This window comes from Ovis canadensis, chromosome 8 (genome assembly GCF_042477335.2).
Source record: "Ovis canadensis isolate MfBH-ARS-UI-01 breed Bighorn chromosome 8, ARS-UI_OviCan_v2, whole genome shotgun sequence".
Taxonomy (NCBI): Eukaryota; Metazoa; Chordata; class Mammalia; order Artiodactyla; family Bovidae; genus Ovis; species Ovis canadensis.
The window spans coordinates 94,680,394-94,706,441 of NC_091252.1; the positions used below are offsets into that span (position 1 = coordinate 94,680,394).

A 26,048-nucleotide genomic window follows, 5' to 3' on the forward strand; every position below is an offset into this window, starting at 1 on the left:
AGGTCTTCTAGGAGATTGTGTTATAAGGGAGGAATGTGTCCCGAGGGGACCGGCTGAATTGGCACTTGAGATGGCCGTCTGACCAGAGAGGGTGCCAGGTGCCACAGAGCCGAAAGGAAAAGACTCGTTGAAAATCCGTCTCTAGGTCTCTGCTCCCAGTTCCTGGCACAGCTCCTGACATCTTTGTAATTTCTTAAGTGCTAAGAGCATTTAGGAGACTATTTTAACTTTCAGTCTTTGATCCTGGCTCCCTACACAGTTCCTTGGAATTTCTTGGGTGATAAGAGTGTCTTTTGTTCTCAAGAAGTCACTCTGGGTGGACTCCAGGATAGCTTCTGGGGCTACTGGGCACCAGAAAGACTAAGCCATAATCAGAAACATGGAGATTTCGGGCTCACGCTTTCATCCTCTGAGAAGGGGAGGAAGATGGAGCTTGAGTTAGTGACTGATCATGCCTATGTGATGAAGCCTCCACAGAACCCTCAAAAATATGGTGTCTGGAAAGTTTGCAGGTTGGTGAGCACACCTACAAGCTGGGAGGATGGTGCATCCCAACCCCACAGAGATACAAGCTTCTGTGTTCAGGACTCGTCTGGATCTGCTCCCGTGCCCCTCCTCATCTGTGCATGTGAGTGCGTAGTTGTGTCTGACTCTTTGCAACCCAGGCTCCTCTGTCCATGGGATTCTCCAGGCAAGAATACTGGAGTGGGTCATTTCCTTCTTCAGGGGATCTTCCTGACCAAGGGATCAAACCTGGGTCTTCTGCATTGCAAGCAGAGATTCTTTACTGACTGAGCTTCAGTCTGCCCTAATTCCAGTTATTGTCAGGATTGATGTGAACTGTAGGTACCCAGCTGGTGGAAAAACTCCACACAGCTGATGTCACAAGTATCATGTGGTAGCCCCATTACCCCTGCCAGGCTGGGCTGGGTCAGTCACTGAGAGGCAATTTGTTTGCTCAACACCACAGGGGTGGAGAGGAGCTCTATTTGGAACCCAGAGCATTTGGAGTTGTTCTTTAGTACTTCCATGTCCAGTGGAAAACTATAGCAACTTAAAAAAAAAAAAAAAAAAGAGAGGCAGTGAGAATCCAGACCCCTCTGGAATGAGGGGCTGAGTCACTGCACCAGACAGAGAACTTGAACCAGCTGAAGCCTGAAGGAAGCCTGGCTGAGGCTGAAGGAAGCACAAAATGAGCTGTGGGGGAAGGAAGTTATATGTCTCAACCAGTTAGAGGGAGAGGGGGCTGTTGGAACCATGTCTATTTTTAATGTGCTCCTTCTGTGTGCATGTGTGTGCATATGCTAACATATTTCTTCTTCTCTGTCCTTCTCTTTGAGACTTTGAACAGTGTTATTGGAAACCAACTTTACAATTCAGTCTTTCAGTTCAGTTCAGTTCAGTCGCTCAGTCGCGTCTGACTCTTTGCGACCCCATGAATCGCAGCACGCCAGGCCTCCCTGTCCATCACCATCTGCCGGAGTTCACTCAGACTCGCGTCCATTAGGTTACATGATATTTGGGCAGGACTGAGACTGAATTTGAGGAATAACTACAGCTCCTGTCTGCATCTTATCGCTCTGCTTCTTTTGCTCCCCCTTTCTTGTCTGATACTGAATGGATCAGATTTTCTTTACTTCCTTACTTCCCTGTATAATTGTTTGGAAAGCATACGTTAAAAAATTATTTTAGCCATCATCCACTACCTCTTAAAATTTAAACTTGACCTTATGTTTTTCTAACAAAATCTAGAGATGATTGGTATGTCTATTCTTTTCTTGAACAAGTAAAAAGTGACTTAACATCTGAGCTTCTCTTCCATCTTTTATGATATTATCATCTATTATACGGAGTCCATCTTGACTTTAGTTTCACACCCTCAGTTAGCTATTATAATTATCTGTACAGCCGGTAACTATTTAGACTCGACAGTGCATTTGATGGATTTCTTTGGCCACTAATGTGTTTTGGGAGCTCCATCTTTCCTCTTGGATTCAATATCCCTCTTGCTGAAGTATACCTTTCAGTAATTTGTCAGCAAGACTCTGTGGGGGCTCAACTGTTAGACTTTATACGTCTGAAATTATCTGTATTTAACTTCTAACTTTGAATGGTAGTTTAGCTAGAAATAAGATTCCTGTGACTATAACTGTTTTTCCCTGAGTATTTATTATAAAAGGTATCATTTATGGTCCTGGCATCTATTATTGCTTCTTAGAAATCCACTGTCAGTTTAATTATTCCTTTGTAACTTGTCTGTTTTCTTTTAAAATAACTTTCTGATTTTTCTCTTTGCCTTTGATATTCTGCAGTTTTCCTACCATACACTATCCTAGATTCAGCTGACTCATACAACTTGAAGACTCATATTTTTTCTCTCTTCTGGAAAAATTTCAGACACTTATTGGCTGACTACAGTCTCTAATTTTTTCTTTTATCTTCTTGTTCTAGAACTCTAATTAGGCACGTTAGCCCCTCTCATTCTACCCTTGTACCTTTTATACTTCACATTTTCTTTCTCAACCACATTCTAAGTGATTTCCTTAGTTTTATATTGTAATTCATTAATCTTTCTTTCAACTGTATGTAACTTTCTATTAAGCCTACCTTTTGAGGCTTCATATCCATTATTTTTGTTTTCACTTGTATAAACTTAGATACTTGTATAAACTGAATTTTTAACGTATGTTTTCCCTTTGTACCCTTTCCTTGTATTTTAAATATGTTTAGATTGTTTAATGCCCTCCAGTTTTTGATGTGAAAATATTGTTTATATTTATTAACTGCCCCTTTTGGTAACTTGTTTTCTATTGTGGTTTGTATTCTGAATATAGTTTTAGAAAAGGTTGTTTGCCATGGATGATACTGCTTATGGGAATATCCCTATGGAGCCATTTGGTGTTTTCTAGAAGCTCCTGGTAAAGCATCTCGAGGTGTCTTTAACCAGATGCCTCATCTCATAAAGCAAAATGGAGTCACATGCCTGTAATGTCTATCCTAGGGCCAGTCACTCACAAAAAAGAGAGAAAGGCTTTAGACTGGTCAAGTCCACCCCAGTCAAACTGAGGGTGGTTCAGCTTCCTCTTAGACATGTGGGCTTGGAACTCCCCTGGCAGTCCAGTGGTTAAGACTGTGCTTCCAATACAAGGGGCATGAGTTTGATCCCTGGTCGGCGAACCAAGATCCTGCATGTGGTGTGGTGCAGCCGACAATAAACAAACAGCTAAGTTTTTTTTTTTTTTTTTTAAAGAAACATGGGCTTAGTGGGTGGAGCAGATTCCTGAACAAAATCAAAGTTCTAGTAGGAAGCAGGAAATGAGATATGTACACCTAAAACTGTAATACTACCGAAGATTTCAAATTTGCAAAGACTCAGGAGTTAAGAATCCAGTACAGAAATTCCTCAAGGGTTGTGGAAGGGAAGAGAGAGAAAGGGTAATTAAAAACAAAACCAAACATGGTAAAGGGTGAATTTTGGTGAGACATATTTTGATGGAGCATCATTTATTATCTTCTCCAGAACTGTCTCACATTTTCACAAACGGCAAATTCTGTTTTTGTTGCCAGGTATGAGGCAGCTCTAACATTCCACAAAGTGCTTTTCTGTTGCTTTTTCCTTCTTTTCACAAGAGAAAAAAAAAAAGGAATAAAAGCAATTCAACTAAGAAAATGTAAATAAAATGATGTCTAAATTTAGATGATAAAAATTTAGTGCTAACAGTAATTTTAATTAATCTGTGAGTACATCGTGATCCTTTGAAGGGATCAAAGTCATCTGAAGAAAGGAAAAGCTACATCCACATTATTGATGCAGGGCTGTGCTTGGCCCCTGGTCACACACGTGGTAGTTAAGTGACATGAGAGGACCAGGGTGGCTGTCACCAGCTGCTCAACTTTGGCATCGACTCTGCTGCGATTTCTCATGAAGCTAGGAAAGGAATAGCAGAAGCACCTGACTGGGGCCAAAGTGCCACAGTGTTTTGCTAAAACAAGGAGATCCAACCAGTCCATCCTAAAGGAGATCAGTTCTGAGCATTCATTAGAAGGACTGATGTTGAAGCTGAAACTCCAATACTTTGGCCACCTGATGCGAAGAGCTGACTCACTGGAAAAGACCCTGATTCTGGGAAAGATTGAAGGCAGGAGGAGAAGGGGACGACAGAGGATGAGATGGTTGGATGGCATTACCGACTCAATGGACATGAGTTTGGGTAAATTCCGGGAGTTGGTGATGGGCAGGGAGGCCTGGTGTGCTGCAGTCCATGGGTTGCAAAGAGTCGGACATGACTGAGTGACTGAACTGAACTGAACTGAACTGAACTTCCTCTGTTTAGTCAATTTTTTATAAGTGCCAGCCACATGTCAGGAACGATACCAAGTGTTGATGTGTCAGGGAATAAACAAAACCTCTACCTTCACTGGAGCTCACTGGAGATGAAAACACTGCATCGGACTTTTTTTTTCTTCAATCTATGGGTATTTGAATTCTTCATTATTTATGAAGATATTTGACACTTTGTTAAAAAGTAACAGCAATGCTGATCACAGTCGTAGGTGCTAAACTACCTGAAATTCAGCATCCTAGACCCCAGGATCTCCATCTGCTTACGAAACTTTTTCCTGCCATTTACTCATTCATTTAGTCAAGTGACGTCGGGTAAAGTGGTAGAGGAAACATCTGTGCAAAAGAGACAATTCAGAGAACTGAAGACTTTAGCGGGGGAATGAGGGTATTGTTACGTGAGGGGAGTGACTGGCTGAGGTTAGAAGAATGTCCCAGAGAAAGGGAGAAGCAAATGCAAAGAAACTGAGATGGCAAAGATCTAATTGGGTTGAGGAACCACGGTTCCCTTCCTGCATGAAGCCGTCGGGTACCCCAGCCTCCACATCCCTCACTTCTTCTAGCTCCCCATCCTCTGCTCGGAGAGGCTGGATTTCTCCCTGGCCGCTCTCCCGCCTACTGCCCTTCCCTCGCATCTTTTTGTAGGCTTCCCAGGTGGTGCTAGTGGCAAAGGACCCACTTGCCAATGCAGGAGACATAAGGGATGATCCCTGGGTTGGGGAGATTCCCTGGAGGAGGGCATGGGAACCCACTCCAGTATTCTTGCCTGGAGAATCCCAAAGACAGAGGACCCCAGCGGGCTACAGTCCATGGGGTCACAAAGAGTCAGATGCAACCACGTATGCATCCTTTCTCTTGTCCCTCTGTCTCACATCCTTCCTTTTTTTTTAATCATTTCCACATTTTTCCTATCTTCTTATAATTTCCTCCTTGAATTTTGACTGCCCAGAATTTGGTTGTTTGGGTTGGAATGTTATTGTTCAACCTTGAAATCTACCGAGTCTGTGAACATGCTTGGAAGCATTGCCAGCTTTCCTATAAAACAACTTTTAAACATGGCTCTGTAAAGTTTTAACGACCTCATGTGTAAACCCTATGAAAGGATCAGCCTGTGTTGAAGCTGGGTTTGCAAGGCACACTTTGCACACATTGTCTCATTTAACTCCAGCTCTGATTCACCGAGGAGGTGCTCTCATGAGGAAACCAAGGGTGCAAGGACTTTGCTAAAACCTGACGGCTAATACACAGGAGAGCTGAGACGGAAACCCAGGTCTTCTGATGCCAAATCGATCTTTTGCCTTCTGCACAGACAATACCATCTCCCTGAATAAACACCACAGTTTCAATTTCAACAACTACAGGACACCTTTCAAAGCTTACACTGAATAGGATTCTGAGTCCAGCTGATTTTTGAGTCCTGAACTCTTGTTATTTATTTAGATCAATTGCCCTTCCAGATGGAGTGGACAGAGAGCACCCAGGGACCAGCATAGCATCTGACACAGGGTTAAGTTTAACAAAAGCTTGTTGATAATAAAAAACATTAATCCATTCCCAGCGCCTCCAAGCCCATCCATGAGAATGAGTCATTAATTTATTTGCGATAGCAACTTCTTGCTTCGGGAATCAAATTAACCACTTTATGCCTCCAGCTCAAGTCAAATAAGGTCCTGTCTGGTCCGTGGAACTACCACTGATCTCCATGGGAGCTTCCTTTTGGGCCAGCACTCAAGAGGCAGAGAGGGGTGTGAAGAGCTGATTCCAGAAGAGCCAAGGAAGGGAAACGGACAGGATTCTAACGCTGAAACCTTCAGGGATCACTGCGCACAGAGATGCAGTTTATGGTCTGTGCTTAAAGGAGACATTTCCCAGATCTACGGCGCTTAGGGCACCTTTGGCGTTTTTCAAAGTAGGACCATAGTTCCTTTGAAGATGTGGTTATTACAGGGGAATGAGGCTGCCATGGGGGCTTTTTTTTTTTTCTTTTCTCAAAAGCAATTGGAGGCGAGATTCCTGGACTCAGAAGAGAAGGGAGTGGTGTTGGCGGACACAGAAAATGTCCTGGCCTCTGCTGGGGCCTCATGGCCCCCGTCAGAAGTGCTGGCCTTGTGGGTTCTGCTGCCTGCGAGCGCTGAGGGAAGTGGTCCCTGAGCAATAGCAGCTCGGCCCACTCTGTAGCGAGTGGGAGGACAGGAAAAGCCAAACCGCAGAGTGGGCTTCTCGCCGCGGGCGCCCGGGGCCTCTGTCCTTTCACTCGAGGGGGCCCCGGAGGAGGAAGGGAGGGCGGGTGTTAATCTAAAGCCCTGTCATGGTTTCCGTGGTGAACCATGGGTTTTCCAGGCCTTCAGAATCCAGAGCCCACCGCCCCGTGGCCGCCCACCCCCCGACCCTCCAGACCGGATGCCAGTCTCTCTGTCATTAAGCCTGTTCCCCTAGCGAAGTGGACATCTGGCTCCTTCCCAGGGAAGAGGGGAGGCACATCTCAAGCTGGATTTTGATTTGAGAGAGATTAAGGGGAAATAAAGAAATAAAATGAGAGCCACATGGATCCAGGTGTTTTCCCCACTGTTCTGGCACTGCTGTCTCTTCTAACCTTCCTGCCACTCTGTGCTGTGGTTCTGTTACTCCCCACACTTTGCCAAGGAGCTCCCTGGGCAGAGTTGGGGCTGAACTCGGGTCCTACTTCTGCCCTTGACCATGATGCTGCCCTTGATCATGGCACTGCCCTGTACTGCTATTCTAAAATGTTCTGGCTGAAAAGAGACTTTATGGGATAGGGACTTCCCTGTAGCTCAGAAGGTAAAGAATCTGTCTGCCATGTAGAAGACCTGGGTTTGATTCCTGGGTGGGAAAGATCCTCTGGAGAAGGGAATCGCAACCCACTCCAGTATTCTTGCCTGGGAAATCCCATGGACAGAGGAGCCTGGTGGGCTACAGTCCATGGGGTCGCAAAGAGTTGGACACGACTGAGAGACTGACACTCCCAAATCCTCCTCCTGGGTGGGCACTTCTCCATTTATCTGGGAGGGGGGGGAGCTTCTGCCAAGCTCCTGCTCTGTGGGGCTCCAGGATGACTAAGGCTCACCCCACCCAGCAGGTGCCTGTGGTCCAGCAACAATTATAGGAAGACGAGGAGACTTGTGGTGGAGCAGTCAGCAAGGATAAAGGCCCAGGAATGGGAGTCTCGGGGTGTTTTGGAAACTGAAAGTATCCTGGCACAGTGGGCGGACAGGCAAAGGCCGTCAGACCGGAGAGCAGAGTGCCCTCAAGGCCACACGGAGGTGCTGGGTTTTCGGCAGGAGTGGTGTGATGTGATTGGTGGTTTAATTAGCTCAGATGTCTGACACTGAGGTTTGGAAATGATGGGAGAGAGGTGAGTGGGGAGCTGTGTTGGGATCAGTCTTCAAGGTCTAGAGGATGAGATGGGGCTGGGCAGGCAAGGGAGACCAGGCAGGGGTTGGTTTCATGGTTTGGAGCATTGAATGGATTTGGGGGGAAGGAAGTGAAGAAGGGGGCATTCCAGGAGGCTCAGGGGTAAAGAATCTGCCTGCGATGCAGGAGATGTGGGTTCGATCCCTGGGTGGGGAAAATCCCTTGAAGGAGGAAATGGCAACCCACTCTAGTATTCTTGCCTGGAGAATCCCATGGACAGAGGAGCCTGGTGGGCTACAGTTCGTGGGGCTGCAAGAGTCAGACACAACTGAGTGACTGAGCACACTCACGCACACACACACATTCACAGAGGAAAGCAGGACATTTTGCTCTTGTCTGAGCCCACCGTTCAGCCCCTCCCTAAAGAGGAGCCTCTGTCTTGACTTTGTGTGTATTGCTGCTTAGTCAGTAGGTCGTGGGGGACTCTTCTGCGACCCCGTGGGCTGTAGCCCGCCAGGCTCCTCTATCCACGGGATTCTCTAGGCACGAATACTGGAGTGGGTGGCCATTTCCTTCTCCAGGGGATCTTTCCAACTCAGGGATTGGACTCGAGTCTCCGGCATCGGCAGGTGGATTCTTTACCGCTGAGTCAGTGCACATGCCCTAAATGAATGTCCTGGAGAGGCACGATCTAAGTGGAGGATGAAGAGTTTCAAGTTCCTCTATTATTTCATTTGCTCACTTCTATTATTTGTCAGCCTGGTATAAATTTGCAAGTCAAACTCGCTCCAGTGAGTACTGGTGGAGGAAGCTGAAGTTCTTGCAGAGACAACGGGATTTAACCGGCAAAGATGGCATGGCCCTCGCTTTGCCTTTCCCCTCTTCCTGGCCTTGCTCTGGGTCTTCCCCGGGGTTACAGAGTACAGCATTCTGAGGCTCGTAGTCTGGCAGAAAATAAAAATACTTGGCACTTAGTAAAAATAAACAAAGACCTGCAATGAGTAAATTTTAACCTGGGAGAATTAAAAGATGGATTCTCTTCCAAGACCTTTGAATTGCCAAGAATTCAATGATGCTACTAGAGAACATGTGGGCTCTAGAATGAGAAGGAGGGGAAGGCAAGTTTAGATGACCTCTGTAGCCAGATTCCCCTGGTAAAACTGGGTTATAGCCTCCTGTGACCAAGTGTTCATAGTTTTCCCGTAAATTTTGTTTTGCAATTTTTTTCGCTAGTATATCAAGAAAGCCTAGACTAACTAGTGACAACACACCTGGGCCCAGACCTATGCAGCCCCCACGGAGCCGTTCAAAGCACAGGCTTGGTTGTGAGCAAACCCCGCTTCAAATCTGCACTTCACTGCTTCCCCGAGCTGTCGTTCCAGGCAAGGAAGTCAGCCACCCGAGCATCAGCTACCCCACTTTCAAAGTGAGAATAAACGTACCAGCGGCGGGCTGCTACGTGGATCAAATTACGTAAATAATATAAAAAATGTTAGTCCAGTGCCCGGCAGAGAATCAAAACAGTAGAATGTTAGCTCTTATTGCATCCTTCAATCCACAGTGAGCGAACTCAGGGACAGTGGCATCTGGGCACTGAAGGCACGTGGAAGGTTTTGTGGCCCAGCAGAGATTTCTCTCTGTGGAAGGAGTTTGTGCGTTTTAGTTTTTTTCTGGAGGTGGAGGTGGGCAGCGAGTGTCCCCTGGGTCAAGAGAACAGGGGCTGGACCAGGGTCAATGCAGCACAGGGCTGGACACCTGACAGAGGCTGTTCAGGTCACGCTTTACCGGTACGTACGGGACACACCAAGCCCGCAAGACACTTTAAATAGCCTGTCTCCCTTCCCACCCTGCCCCCACTCCATCTCAACCCAGGGCCCGTCCCACCCTGTGCATCACGGGAGGTGGTCCCTCTGTGACCCTGGGCTACGTAACTGCCCACATCCGCCAGTGGCAAGGTGGCCTGCCCAGGGGACTGGTCACGGGGGAGTCCCCTCTCACCAAGTGCTGCGGTGAACACACACAAAGGAAGAGACCTTCTGATCTTCTCATCTGGCTCAAATGATTAGCTTAATGGTCTACATTGAAAAGGAAGAAACACTCTTAAGGGTCTTGTTTTTTTTCCTTTCCTTTTAAAAAACATAACACTCAGGCCTCATTCCTCTTGCCAATAGTATCACAGAGACTCGAGAAAGAGGGAAGGGGAGTGGGGGGCCCTCAGCACTGACCCCCCGGGGCTGCTCTCCCGGTCCCCACTCTGTGATGGGGGTGTCCACCCTTCAGCTTTCCCTTATCCTTACATTCAGAAGTGAAGGGAAGTAAAAGTCGCTCAGTCTTGTTTGACTCTTTGCAACCCCATGGACTATATAGTCCATGGAATTCTCCAGGCCAGAGTACTGGAGTGGGTAGCCTTTCCCTTCCTCAAGGAATCTTCCCAACCCAGGGATCAAACCCAGGTCTCCTGCATCGGCAGACTCTTTATCCAGCTGAGCCGCCAGGGAAGCCCAAGAATACTGGAGTGGGTAGCCTATCCCTTCTCCAGGGGATCTTCCCGGCCCAGGGATCAAAATGGGGTTTCCTGCGTTGCAGGTGGATTCTTTACCAACTGAACTATGAGGGAAGCCCATATTACATTCGCAAATTCCTGTGAAAAATAGACCTGGGACAAGGGACTCCATGACTTAAGAAAAAACAAACAAACCAAACTTACAAGCTTTCAGAAGTACTCATACTTAATCCTCTGCACACTATTCTACAGATTCATTCCACTTTTTATCATTTTATTTATCTAAGTGTGGCTGTACTGGGCTTTTCGCTAGCTGTGGTACGTGGGTTTCTCATGCTGGTGGCCTCTCCTGTTTGGAGCCTGGGCTCTAGGGCACGAGGGCTCATAGCTGTGGCCCCTGGGCCTCAGAGCACAGACTCAATCGTTGTGGCTCAACAGCTTAGTTGCTCCGCAATACGTGGGATCTTCCCCGACCAGGGATCGAACTCATGTCCCCTGCACTGGCAGTCAGATTCTTTACCACTGAGCCACCAGGGAAGTCCCATTTTTCCAGCAATAGTTAAGGAAGAAAACTAGTATCTGTTGAGCACCAAGGAGGTGACATAGTGGCATCACATCTTTAGTAAGAGTCTACCAGGGAGCTTGATTATGTCATCTTGCAGGTGAGGGAACCCGGGATGACAGAGCCCAGAAATAACCCGAGAGGGACTGAAACTGTCTCCAGAGCCAACACTCGCTTCAGAACTCCACGCCGCCCACCACCAAACTCAGCAGCCTCACCCAAAGGAGGCAAGCCCGCCCTGCTGGCTCAGCACTCATCTCCCAAGAAAAGAGGACAAAGTGAATTATGTTGGATAATGACCTCCAAGCACCAGACTGGAACATGACGGGGCTCCTGCAAAGAATGTCACTGCACAGCGGCAGGAAAAGAAATAGCCTGTTTTATTTTATTTTATTATTATTATTTTTTTTACCGTACTAGCTATACACTTTACAGAAAGGGGTTTGACATTCCACGTAACATTAGAAAACAAAAATTTTTAAGGATGGATTTTTAGTAAAGTGGATTTCAACTGGACTCATTGTTAACTAGCACAGTTGAGGAAAATTTTATTTCTGTGAAAATGAGAAAGCTGGAAACTACTGATAGTAAATTTATACACACGTATCAGCATCGGGCACGATGGTCTGTGACAATGCAAAGCATTGCTAGGTAACTTGCAGAGACGGAAGCTTAGTGCCCAGATGGAGAAGGCACACTCAGCTTGCTGAATCATATCACCACGTGGTCCCCATCAGAGTTGATCCAGGGCCCACATTTCTAAGCATGTGTCCCATCATCCGAAGTGTCCCCAGCTCTGCTCCCACCTCCGCTTTGCTCCTGCAGTAACGGGTGTACTGCAGTAACTTTCTCTTGAGCATTTTTCTTAGATTTACTTCTATATTGAAATGCTTTTGTTTTCTATTGCAAACCAGATATTTTCTTACCTTTATTTTGACATTTAAAAATTTCTATTTATTTCCAACTCAACTTTCTAATCCTTCTACTTATTTAGATGTTTTTAAAATTTGCTTTTCTACATTTTGATTGATGTATTGTGAGCATTATTTTCTAATAATCACATTTAAGACGTAAAGGGGCTTCCCTGGTGGCTCAGACAGTAAAGAATCTGCCTGCAATGCAGGAGACTGGGGTTCGACCCCTGGGTTGGGAAGATCCCCTGGAGAAGGGAATGGCAACCCGATCCAATATTCTTGCCTGGAGAATTCCATGGGCAGAGGAGCCTGGTGGGCTATAGTCCATGGGGTCACAAACAGTCGGACAAGACTGAAGCGACTAAAACACACACACAAGATATAAAATATTATATCACATGAACTAGTTAAAATTTTTTCTATCTAATAATGAAACAAGAAACCTCATTTTTAAATAGCAAATTTATCTTAATAATATGGTTGGAAATTTTACTACAGTTGTATTTAAAGATTTTGAAAACAAAGACAAAATGAGTACATGCAGTGATCTGCAGCTGGGCAGAATTAAGGTAGGTGTTTCACAATGAACGAGAGGCATGCGCACCAACTGTGCAACGGCATCAGTCATGAGTACCCCTGTTTCCATGAAAGCAGCAGTGTTGCATCAGCTCTATACGAAGGAATTACAACTGGATCTATTTTGGGGTTAAAACAGGATCGTCATTTCTCCTTTGATGGTACTTTCTTTGAATCACTGTTTCATAATCTAATGGCCTCTTATGATTTGGTCAGAAATAAGAAGGCAATTGATAAAAGAACACAACTGACTGTATTTCACTGAAACTCTAAGAAATATTGCCCCAAATTGGAACCACTTTGCTATAACAGAAAACCAAAATGTTAAAAAGTTTAGATGGAAAAAACTCCTCTCACCAATCTTTATACTTACCTTGTTCTTGTTATAAGCAGGTATTAAACATTAAAAAATAAGCTACCTTGAATTTATTACTTTCTAACCCAACTTGTTGTTGTCGAGTCACTAAGTCATGTCTCTGACTCTTTGCAACCCCCTTGGACTGTAGCCCCCCAGGCTCCTCTCTCCATGAGATTTCCCAGGCAAGAATACTGGAGTGGGCTGCCATTTCCTACTCCAGGGGAGCTTCCCGACCCAGAGATTGAACCCACATCTTCTGTATGAATCTCCTGCATTGCAGGTGGATTCTTCACTACTGAGCCACCAGGGATAAACACAGTTATTAAACATTAAAAAATAAGCTATATTGAATTTATCATTTTCTGACCCAATACATACAATAGTTGGTTACAACAGTAGAAAATAGCTTTTAAAATAACTGAAATTTATGCCTATCTTAGACATGGCTATAAGATAGATTTTTAGCTTCTGATCAAAATTCTTGAAGTTTAAATTCGCTTTTTGGAAAAGGAAAAAATTTTGGAATTTGATGAACATATATATGTATATACATATATACATATATATATATACATAAAAATAAATTCAAACATATCCAAAGTGCAACAGAAAAACTCCCCATGAACCAATTCTTAAGCACTGGAAGATACTACAGTTATATTTTTAAACTTTTATTTATCTATCAACCTGTTTGTTTATAAAGCGGCGTTTTGTTTTACTCATTACATACCATTTTAAATGAGAGAAAAATTTAAGGAGATACAGCTACTGGAATTATGAAATGATCTGGGGAGTATCTTCCTTATTTGGGGATAAAGTGTGCCAATTTGTGATTCCACCCCCTGGCCTAGAGACACCTCTACAAACAAGCCTGTGGGAAGCGATCTGTACAGGTGGATACAAGACGGGCACAGGCAGGAGTCCTCTTAGGCTGATCCTAGCCTGCTCCTTCCCCTGGACTTTCCCACTCTGTGTCTGACCTTTAATGTGTCCTTCCTGGCCCACAGGAGTGTCTGCCTGGTCCCCTTTGAGCTGTCCTGAATAACTGTGGGCTCTGGGGTTTGTCTGCTTGGATTTAAATGTCAGCGTCTCCACTTAACATTAGCGGGCCACTGGGCAAGCCTTCCGCCCTCTCCTGGCATATCCTCATCCCTAAGATGACTGTAACAATAGCACTCATGCTGGATTTGGTTACTGGTCCCAGTCTTCATGCTGCCACAGTAGTGCTACACATCCACACTCCTGACGTGGCCTCCTGGGGGGAGAGCGTCTTGTCCCTGAGCCTTGACTTTGGCCTTGGCCATTGGACTTGTTGGGACAGGTGGTTAGTGTACAAGAGGCAAGCAAAGGCCTTGAAGCATGCCTGTGAGGTTGGGTGTGCCCTCTTGCATCTCCGCACTACCGTTAGAAGCACAGGCCCTGAGTGTCCCGGAAGCAGAAACACTGCGGAACGCATGAACTTAACCTGTGGTGGGCACCCACTCCCAGCTGAGCCTGGCTGCACCCGTCAGATGCAAGGTGACTTACAGCTGTATGAGCAAGAAGCAAACACTTGTTTCTGTAAGCTACTGCAGATGATCTGTTCTGTGTCATTTCTGTGACATTAGTTGACTAATATAGCTCCAGATGTACAGGGTGACTGTAAAGATAAAATTAGGCACTCCATGTAAAGGCGGGAGAATTCATCTCACAGTAACTTCTCAGCCAGGTTTGGGTTTTTGGTCTATTTCCAACCCTCTGGGTCATGCCCTGCCACCCTAACTGCCTCTTCCCAGTGGGCTGAGTTTTTTTCAGCTTGGGACTGACCCTCTTGTGAAAAGAAACCCAGACACCCTGTACTGGTCATGAACCCTGGTCAGTTCCTCAGACAGAGCCCCCCAGTCAGAGATGGAGACTATCTGGTAGGACCCTTTATGGAAACAATCATGTCAGAGTTTCTGATAGTTAAAATGAGAACGCTACTCATATCAGAAACACTTAGAAAGTTTTTATAAACAATTTTCCTTTCTAACATTTTTTTTTTCCCCCTCACGAGGGGTCACTTAAGCCATGAGGATCATTTCCTCTTCTTATGGATGGAAATCTCTTTTTCAGTGAAGCCGAAGACCCCAAGAAAAAAATGATCTGAGACCAAATAAGTAAAATGAAACTTGATGGCAGCTTTCCTTTTTGGAAACATGCCAGAAATAAGCCAGTGTTTATTTTTCAACAAGGTTAATAAGAGTCACCTTTCACTTGACAAACAGTCCCTGTGAGGTAGTATTTGAGCCCTGTGACCCGAGCAGGTCTGAACGTGCAGGCATGGACCACACACACACACACACACACACAGCTGTGGCAGGTGACTAATCACACCAAGAAGTGCAAAGTGATGGGCAGGTAAATGCCAGAGGCTGGTTAAATTTGACACAGGCTGAGTGGAGATGGGTGCGATAGGGGGACGAGGGTCATCTCTTCCGAAGTAGCCAGCAGGGAAGCTGAGAGCTGGGGCAACCGGGAGAGTCAGGGAACAAGCCTTGCTTAGTCGCTTCAGTCGTGTTTCACTCTTGCGACCCCGAGGACTGTAGCCTGCCAGGCTCCTTTGTTCTGGAGTGGGTTGCCATTTCCCTCCTCCAGGAGATCTTCCTGACCCAGGGATTGAACGTGAGTTTCGTCTCCTGCACTGGCAAGTGGATTCTTCACTGCTGAGCCGTAACTATAGCGTTTATGCACTCACGCATGCTCAGTCACTCAGTTGCGTCCAACTCTTTGCAACCCCACAGAGGACAATCCTCTGTCCATGGGATTCTCCAGGCAAGAATACTGGAGTGGGTTGCCATTCCCTTCTCCAGGGGATCTTCCCAACCCAGGGATCAAACCCGAGTCTCCTGCTTGGCAGGCAGGTTCTTTACCACTGTGCCACCTGGGAAGCCCCATAGCCTTTATGTGTGTGCTGGGTCACTCTTTGCAACCCCATGGACTATGGCCCTCCAGGCTCCTCTGTGCATGGAATTCTCCAGGCAAGAATACTAGAGTGGGTTGCCATGCCCTCCTCCAGGGATCTTCCCAATCCAGGGGTCAAACCCAGGTCTCCCACATTGCAGGCAGATTCTTTACCATCTGAGCCACCAGGGAAGTCCAAGGATACTGGGGTGGGTAGCCTATCCCTTCTCCAGGGGATCTTCCCAACCCAGGAATTAAACCGGGGTCTCCTGAATTGCAGGGAGATTCTATACAAGCTGAGCTACCAGGGAAGCCCCCATAGCCTTTACGCATTTTATCAAATGAAAAGCATTTCATGAATAAACACAAATCCCGGGGTGTCTGTTTCTACTTTATCTACTTGTATTGCATTGAAGAGGCTCTTTTTTGCCAGTTGGTCAAATTCTTTCACTTCAACAACAAGAAGAACCTATTAATTCTGTAGCATTGTTAATAGTCACAATTTTTCAAAAGCTGACTCAAACTTCAATGTAACTGTTGATTACAACAAATAATGGCTGAGAAGAGTTAAAATTTAGTGAACTAACTGCATTTGTGGTTTTTCAAATCTTATAACATGAAATAATGTACCAAATTTATGTTAATCCTGTTAATAGTTAATATTTTGCTTGGCTCTTTAATAACTCAAATAGTATTTATTTTTATTTATTTATTTGGCTGTGCTGAGTCTTACTTGTGGCACGTCAGATCTTTGATCTTCATTGTGGCCTGTGGGATCTGTTAATAGTCCCCTGACCAAGGATTGAGGGCTCCCTGAATTGGGAGCATGGAGTCTTAGCCACTGGACCACGAGGAAAGTCCCATTAATAACTTCTAATAGAAAAGTACTTTGAATGAAAAGGATGCTGATATACGCATCACAGTAAACCACTAATCAGATCGTCTCCCCTAGTTACCAGTGATCTCTGCACTTTCGGATCCAATTCACAAATCTCACAGTTTATGTAACTTGACTTCTGTTTGGGATGTGCACATAATTCATCGCTAAACTGGGCTGCTTTTAAGAGTGAATGGTGGTCGGGGGAGGGGGGAGACTATTATTAGTAATGAGGTCAGGATAAAAGCAGGCGTGAGCTGGGCCTGTCCTGGGCTGGGAGGGTGACCCTGCCGACGGCCACATTTGACAGAGCTGACCAGTCTCCTCCTCGATGCACTTTCTTCATTTAGCTCCAAAGCACCACGCTCTCTTGGTTTTCTTCCCATTTCACAAATTTCTCATTCCGGACCTCCTCAGGTAGTCTTCATCTTCCCCTCAACCTTTTAATGTTGATACATCCTGGGGTTCAGCCCTTGGTCCCCCTTTCTTTTCCTGGTGATCTCATCCAATCTCATGCTGTTAAATATAACCTGCGTGTCGATGTGATGGTTTTAAAAACATGACCCCGCAGCTTTCTGTACACCTTTCTTCAGGAGGTGAAGCTTAATTTCACTCCCTCTGAGTGTGATCTGAACTTCCTGACTGGCTTCTACTGAACAGATTATGGCAGAAGAACTCGAATGCCGTTTCTGAGATTAGGTTACAAACAGGCTGCGGCTTCCATACGGGGCAATCCCTCACTCCCCTGGATCACGCATCCCCAGGTGAGTGATGTTGGGTTGTGAGGCAACCCTTCTCTCTGCCCTGGCTTCTGCCCTGACGCCAGGCCATTTCCCACAAAGCAGCCAGTGCAATCCTGCTCCATCCCTTCCGGGGCTCCCTTCTCACCCCACAAAGTAAAAACGCCAGAGTCCTGCCTCCTGCGAGCCCACTGGGGTGTCTGATCGGGCACTCGTTGCCTGCTGCCACGCCTCCCATCCTCCTGCCCTTGTTCCTTCTGCTCTGCCCGCCCTGGCCACCGTGTTGCCCTTCATCATGCCAGGCATACGCCAGCCTCTGGCCTTTGCTCTTGATGTTTTCTGGGCCAGGAATACTGATATCCACTCTGCTAACTTTGATTTCTTTCATGTTTGCTCAAAACTCCCCTTTGCAATGAGGACCCTTCTTTTGCTATAAATTGCTGATTCTTTTACCCAATTCTAATTTTTTCCCCATAACACATACCACTTTCCAACATACTGAAAGTGAAGGTGCTCAGTTATGTCCAACTCTTTGTGACCCTATGGACTGTAGCCCACCAGGCTCCTCCAGCCATGGGCTTTTCCAGGCAAGAATACTGGAGTGGGTTGCCATTTCCTTCTCTAGGGGATCTTCTCAACCCAGGGATTGAACCTGGGTCTCTCGCATTGCACGCAGACTCTTTACTGTCTGAGCCACCGGGGAACCTCTAGACTGTTTATTATGTTTCCTGCCTACTCTCTGTCTCCTCTTGCTAGAATATAAGCCCCACAAGAGCAGGGCTTTTTGTCTATTTTACCCTAAGTGCCTGGAACGGTGTCTGATATAGAGAGATGCTCAGCAAAGAAACGTGTCAACCAGTGAGTGGTTCCATGACGGGCACCATCATCTGGTGCCAGGCACATCAAGGCCAAGAACCCAAGAAGAAATGATAATTTTCATGGATATCATAACACCAGGCCAAATGGCAAATATCAGCTTACAGATCTCCATTCGTCTGTTCATTTACTGAACTTGGGCCTTTGTAGTTTTCCTTCAGGGCAGCCGAGCAGTGGAGAGTGCAGGCTCTGAAACCCGAGTGCCTGGGGCCTGGGTCCAGCTCCACTACCCATGGACTTGGTGACCTTGGGAAATGCCTGGCTTCCTAGCTAGAGAGCAGAAAAGGAACCTTTGCATGTTGTAGCATTGCAGGGCTCAGTCCTAGGTCCCCTTCTCTTTTTTTCTGGACACTCACTATTATGGTGATTTTAACCAAGCTCATGGTTTTAAACACAATCTATCTATCAATCTATCTATATACATTTGTTTTAAATATTTACTTACTTGGCTGTGTCAAGTCTTAGTTGTGGCATGTGGGATCTTCGATGTGGCACGTGGGCTCAGTTGCCCAGAAGCCTGTGGGATCTTAGTTACCTAGATAGGGATCGAACTCACATCCCCTGTTTTGCAAGGTGGTCCTTAACCACTGGCCAGCAAGGAAGTCCTCGCAGCCTGCATGTTGATATGACGCCCATGAACACGTTTGTGAGTCCTTTAGCATATCCTCCTCCAAACGGTGAAGTTTAATTTTTCTCCTTTCATGTGCAGGCTGGACTTGTCGATTCCCTTCTAGGAACAGACAATGATGAGTGACAAGATGTCATTTCCTATCTGATAGGAATTTTCTGAGAATGAAGTCAGTCACTAGAAGTGAAGGGTTTAGTACAATGACTGGCAGGAAGTGAAAGTCGCTCAGTCGTGTCTGACTCTTTGCAACCCCATGGACTATATAGTCCATGGAATTCTCCAGGCCAGAATACTGGAGTGGGGAGCCTTTCATTTCTCCAGGGGATCTTCCCAACCCAGGAATCAAGCCCATTGCAGGCAGATTCTTTACCAGCTGAGCCACAAGGGAAGCCCAAAAGCAAGCACATGCTGTGTTTGCAGTACTCAGCACATTGGGTACTTGTGTGCTAAGTCGCTTCAGTCGTGTCTGACTCTTTGCGACCCCATGGACTGTAGCCCACCAGGCTGCTCTATCCATGGGATTCTCCAGGCAAGAAGACTGGAGTGGGCTGCCATAACCTTCTCCAGAGGATCTTCCCAACCCAGGGATCGAACCCTGGTCTCCTGCATTGCAGGCAGATTCTTTACCGTTTGAGCTACAGGGAAATCCTGTTAAGTATTGGTAAATGCTTGTAAATATGTCAAGTACAGGCCTTGAGCTTGGAAGCTCCTTAAGTGTGTTAATACATTAATGTCAATATTAAAATACATCAACTCCATAAGGGGGACAGCCAGAGCCAGCCCCATGACAAACATGTGGCCTGTGCAGTGACCCCGTGCTCAGAAGACCCCTGTGCTGGGTTGCATTTTCTGCTCTTTGAACCGAGCACCCCACATTTTCTTTTCACCCCAGGCTCTGCAGCCAGTCCTGGGGGTGGTTATTACCAATCGTGAACTGCTATTGCTCTGGGTTAAGGATATTTCAAAACAACTGGGCATGTTATGAAATACACTTAACTTCTTTGTGTCTCACACTATTTATAGTAAAATGCAACTGAAAACATTTCCCTTTGGCTGTGGAGGCAAAGGGCGTGTTCTTGCCAATATGCTGCTGAGACTGTCATAGATTTTCACTCACTGATGCTAATCACACCGATCAGCTCAGTAACCATGTGGCTCACGGTTCTAATACGGCTCACGGTTCTAATAATCAGATATCAAACCCTGTAAAAATATAGCAAAATTTCTTTAAAACAGCTCATTATGCATAGTTGAACAGTAGAACATTCTACTCTAAACTAAATTAGATAAATTGACTACACTTTCCAAACATAGAGGAGTTGCACTCTTTGAATTAAAACCAACAATCCAAACTAAAGCAGACTCAGGAATCAGTCATCATTCCTTCCCTTCTGTCCACCCTACCTCTCCTATCAGATTATAAAGAGCCTGAGAGCTTGGACTCTATCACCACCAGACACAGCAGAATGACTCAGGCAGAGCACACCCTCTACAATGCCAGTAGTGACTAGTTAGTTAATTATTAACAATTAACTTCCAGGCTAGTGAGGGCTATGAGCTTTCTTCTCTGCTCTCTCTGGGCCAAAGGTGGGGCCTCAGAGTCCTTCCTGGGAAGTACCTGAGAAAGTGACTGTTCTTCATAGCAAATGCTTTACACAGGGGTCCCCATCCCCTGGGTCATGGACCACTACCGGTCCATGGCCACAGGGCAGGAGGTGAGTGGCGGGCGACTAAAGCTGTATTTGTATTTACAGCTGCTCCCCATTGCTTGCATGAACGCCTGAGCCCCGCCTCCTGTCAAATCAGCGGGGGCATTAGATTCTCAAAGGAGTGCAAACCCTACTGTGAACTGAGCTTACGAGCGATCCAGGTTGTGTCCGCTCCTTATGAGAATCATCCTGAAACCATTCCCCATTCTCTAGCCTGTGGGAAAACTGTCTTCCACAAAATCAGCCCCTGATGCCAAAAAGATTGGGGACTCCTGGCTTAACATGAGTGCCAGGCCCATTCTAAGCTCTGTACAGGTAGCCACCCTTTTCATCCCCACCCCAAGCCACTCTATGAGGGAGGTGCTATTTTTATACCCACTTTACAGATGAGAAAACTGAGGCATATAGAACAGTGCAGTTCCAGAGCCTGTGCTTTGATTGTGCACTGAGCTGTGTCCCTAAGCCTGGGTTAGAGCTGGCCACGGGAAGAGGGGTGCAGCCTCCCAGGTGGCAGGAACAGCCAGGACAGAAGCACAAGGTCCATTAGAGGACACACAGTGCGTTCGAGGGCTGGGCCGTGGGAGTGTGTGGACATCTGACCCACCTACTCAGCAAGTGCTGTCAGCATGGCTCCTTTGGGAGGAGGAAGAGGGTTCCTGTGTTATCCTTTCTAAGTGGTGTGTGAAGGCTCAGGTCTGGGCATGGTTGCAACCCTGCAGCCGGGGAGGCCACGTGGTCAGGTTTGGCAAGGTCGCTGGGATGCTGTGACCAGGTGCCTGCAGCCGATCCACAGCGCCCCTCTTGGTGCAGAGGCCGTGTGGCGGACTGTCCTTGTGAACAGATGCCCACACCCTGGGCGCATCTTCAGGGTTTCTCCCCTGGCTGCGGGCAGGAGCGAGCCTTTTGAGGAAGGACTCGGGGTGTTTGTTTGAATGAAAGCGAGGAATGATTCAGCAGCCTGCACAGCGCTCTGTGCGGACCAGGCAGGAAGGGGCCACTTCACTTTCTCGGGATGTGCTGGGCAGGACTTCCCCAGCTGCTGTTTGTGCCTCAGGGGATTTCTCGGGGCTCTGAAAACAACACTTCCCTGGCTGGGAGGAATATGAGGGGAGGATGCCAGATACGTTTTGAATTCTTTGAAATCTCTAAGCATCTAAGAAAATTAATCATGGTGGGTAGGTGTGAGAAGCTCTTTAAGACGGGCACGTTTTCCCCCAAAGCTTAAAATAGAGCTTTTCAAGGGAAATTAAATGAAAAGTATAAAAAACTTGCAAATGCTTTCCTTCCTATAAGACAGAAGTAGAACGCCCCTACCCCCCACCCCTAGTCATCATCCACGCAAAGGAGGGTCTTTCCCCCCACTGCTGCACAGACGACCCTGGGTCTCTCAAATCTTTTCCACGGCTCTGGCCTGCACTTTGCATGAAGACCCTGAGCTGACTGTGGACATCAGAACTTCCCCCAGAGGCCCACGCTTTCCCTGAAGGATTGATCCCACAAGTCCCTAAGGTCTATGTTTAGCACCTCCACCCCAGCTTTCCTTTGCCAGTGCGGAACTTGTGGAAGGCTGTCACACATCCCCCGCACCCTTTTCTTTCTGAAAAATCCGTGGAATCCTATTTGATGTGCATGTGGCCCTGGGAAGTGCAGCTCAAGTCAGAGAGCTTCCCTCCAGGATCCGGGTGCTGCCCTTTGAGAAACGGGGTGCAAGTGTTAGGCTTGCTTCCGCTACTTTCGACAAGCACTCAGCCTCTCTGAGCTTTACCTTCCTCATCTGTGAAATGGGTTGGGAGGATTAAGCCAGCTGACACACGTGATGTGCCTGGCAGGTGCTCAGTTCCGAAAGTGAGGTGGGTATGCCCCGGGCGCTCAGGCCCAGTGACACACTTGAGTCTCGTGCTCTCTGAATCCTGCTGTGGCAATAAAGGACGCAGAAGCCGGCAGGCACAGCTCATTTCCAGAAGGCAGACCCGACCAGGCTCCGAGGTGACTTTCCTCCAGGTAGTCACTGCCCTGGGATTGAACTGGAGCTCAGGTGCGTTCATGGTCAAGGGGTCACACCCCGGGTGCCCTGGGTCCCGTCCTCAGGGCCGCTGTGTCCCTCATTCAGAATCAGACATCCTCTTGCAGCCAAAGCCAACTGGTGGCCTGGCCAGGCGGCTCCTGCCACCACTCCTTGTTTGGGCTGCCAACTTGGAAACTGCTCAAGGCCAGGGCCCCCCTTCTCCCTACCCAGGAAAGGTTGTTTTTTATTCCCTTCAAGCTTTGTGGGCCATCTGGAAGGAGGAGAGGAACCCCCTCAAAACAAAGGACAGGAGGGTAGGGCAAGGGAGGTGGCAAGGTGGGGCAGGGTGCTGCCCACTGGGTGGTTTATCCCCGCTGGTCCAGGTCATCTTCCTGGCACTGCCAGGGGTATTCTTCACCCACTGCCAGCCTCTTGGGCACCCTCCTCCCCCTTCCCAGAGGAGATGAAGAGAGTTACTTAGTTGCTGGGTGACCATTGGTCCCATTTCTCACTTGGGAGCAGCTAATCTATCAGACACTGGCGGGGGGAGGAGAGAAGGGACAGGCTCCATGTGAGGAGTGGAGTAGAGAGACTTGGTCTTTCTCCTTCCCTCTCTGCCCAGAGCAGATTGAGGCAAAGGAGCATAAAGGTACATGTTCCTTCTGGGGAATGGGAAAGAAATCAAGAGACACTGCTGATACACAGTAGGCCTACAAGTCAGAAAATTAATACTGCACTTCTTTTGATGTAGCCTCTCCTGATCTAACACAAATGTTGAAGACATATAATTGCATATTTTCCCCCAAAGAGAAAAATGATTATCATGGTAATTAACATTAACTTAATTACTGAGTTTCTAAATTTCTGATTTCAAATTTGTTGCTGTGAACACTTTAAGCGCTTCTTGGCAACCCAACAGATCAAGTTCACTAAGAGTTCTTTTTAAATGATGGCTCTCCTATACCCTAACCGCCCTACTAGCTTTCTGCCTGATACACCTGTGATGTTGTCTGAGGCAAGCAGCCCCTCCAGCCTCATGGTCTTATTTGTCAAATGAAGGGGGAGCTCTCTTTGAGATGCCTCAGGCAGTGGGGACTCGGAAAGAAAGTGCCTTTTCACAGACAGGAAGACAGTGCCAGTCGTGTGACTTACCTCTGCTTGGCGACGACCAGCCAGTCCCTGAAGAGGAAGAGGTGCCTCTCCTTGGTCTTGGGGCCCTGAGTCAGCACCACGGGGCACTGGAGGATAGACTCTCTCTGCTGGGTGGGCAGGTCCAGCTTCTGGAGGGACACTGCAGACGCCATACCTTTCCTGGGTGGAAGAGAGTGGGAATGAGTCTCTAAGGGATAGTGGTCGGTAGGATGTGAGGAGACACAGCTCAGAGGAGCAAGTCACCAGGAGTCTGGCTTAACTGGGGTGGAAATTAGGAGGGAAAACAGTGAAGAGGCTAACTGCAAGTTGTTGTTGTTTGTTTTTTTCTTCAAAACTGGTTTTACAATAAAGCATCATCAGTCAAGAAACGTTGGTCCTGTGTCAGTGAATAGCGAATATATGCTTATAATCTAAGTGTTGAGAATTTCTGCGAGAATTTTAACCCAAGGCAACGCTTCCCAAACCTTTTCGTGTCACCAGGAGGTGAACTGAGGCTGCAAATAGGCTGGCTGGGCCCCCAGGTGCGGGGGAGCAGAGTGGAGCAGTGAGGCGGCATCGCTGTCACTCATTTGCAGCACACGGGTGGGAAGCTCGGACTGCCTTACTTAGGAAAAGTTTTCCCTAAGGGTTGTAGTGGTCAGGTTTAGCCTGCAGTGAAATCTAAACTTATGATTCCAAATCGGTGGTTTTCCTGCACAGCATGATTCTGCAGCGTGGGGAGTAAACACCAGCTGCAAGGTGCAGGCCGTGGAAACTCATGACTTGATTCCAGCATCTTATTCTTGTGATTCTTAGGAAGTTGGGACCACTCAGTTCCTGTTGGTTGTTCACTTCCGGGTCATTCAGTCAGTTTCCGGCAGGCATGGATGACCTCAGTGTGTGTGCGCGTGCGTGCGTGTGCATACGTGCCTATGTGCGTGCATACGTGCTTATGTGCGTGCATACGTGCCTACGTGCGTGCTTGGAAGGCGAGAAGGCGAGGTGAGCAACTCTTCTGTGTGACTCTGAAATTAGCCTACCAAGATGGCTGCCTGCTTGGCCTGTTCTCCAGTCGCTTTAACTTTTTGCCTCACATTCCTTCCATCCTAAAGGCGGCACTACTGACTCTTGGAGGCAGAACTTTTATACAGAGAACCTTCTGTTTAATTCAGATGTGTTGTCTGAATCAAGCTGTGCTGGGGCTTAAGGACACATTTCTGTTATTTAAAGCAAATGTGAACATTTTCAATACTCTGTATTCTCCAGAAATCAATGCTATGTGGCACACCAATCTTTGACAGAGAGCCCTGATGAAGAGTTCCCGCTGGTTAGCACCACTGTGCCTCCTGACCTTTCCACCCACCCCACACCTCCCACTGCCTTCACTTAGTTACTCTCAGCACAAGCTCCGGTCCAGAAATGATGGGGGCCCGGGTGAAGCCTGGGTGTGTGTGCGGTAGAGCCTTTCCAGCTCTTGGTTGATGGTTACTTAACCATTCAGGGAGGGAACCAGGGTAGAGAAGTGTTAGTCACTTAGTCTGTCTGTGTCGGACTCTTTGGCACCTATAGATTATAGCCCGGCAGGCTTCTCTGTCCATGGAATTCTCCAGGCAAGAATACTGGAGTGGGTAGCCATTCCCTTCTTCAGGGGATCTTTCCCAGCCAGGGACATCGAACTGATGTCTCTTGCATTGTAGGTGGATTCTCTACCATCTGAGCCACTGGCGAAGCCCCTAAATAGAGAGCCCTTGGAAGCTCAAGGGTAGAGAAATTGGGACTCAAACCACAGGACCCGGGAACTAGAACTCCCTTGTATGTTTATTAACTGACACATACCACTTTATATATGGAGAAGGAAATGGCAACCCACTCCAGTACTCTTGCCTGGAAAATCCCATGAAAGGAGGAGCCTAGTAAGCTACAGTCCATGGGGCTGCAAAGAGTTGGACACGATTGAGCGACTTCACTTTCTTTCACTTTCACCACTTTATATAAAACAAATAACAAGGATTTACTGTATCACATAGGGTACTATATTCAGTATCTTGTAATAACCTATAATGGAAAAGAATCTGAAACTGTATATCTGAAACTAGCACAACACTGTAAATCAACTATGGTTAAATAAATTTTAAAAAACCCACATCGTTTAAAAATAGATAAATAAACGTCTTTTGGTTGCCTCTGAGTTTGTTTGGAAATGCCTCATTATTTTCATATGTTGGAGGGACAAAAGCTCACTAGTACAGAGGACAACTTTGGCTACACCCAGCAGAGCCTGCCTCACTGCCTGACCCAGAGGCTGCACCCTCAAATGCCTGAGGGGCCAGGTGGGAAAAGTGAATGGTTGTGGTGTGTAATAGGGAGTAGTGGAGTCTGTGGAAAAATGGCAAAAGTCTTGCTGTGTCCAAAGGGGTGGTCCACCAGCACCATACAGGAATGTGGGCCCAGTGTCCCTGCCAGCTATTTAAAAAGCCAGAAAGCCAACATCTTATTAATGTCAAGTGATTTTAAGCATTTATTTAAACACAGG

General features: G+C 46.9%; 1 protein-coding gene across 1 annotated transcript in view; it reads right to left on the reverse strand.

Moving 5' to 3' along the window:
* The window catches only part of TAGAP (T cell activation RhoGTPase activating protein), an 86,512-nt gene that overhangs the window by 40,402 nt on the left and 20,062 nt on the right, over positions 1 to 26,048 (reverse strand). The window contains exon 3 of the mRNA XM_069598843.1: positions 23,537 to 23,695. Coding sequence (XP_069454944.1) covers positions 23,537 to 23,695 — 159 coding nt within the window. The remainder of the gene's footprint in view (positions 1 to 23,536; positions 23,696 to 26,048) is intronic.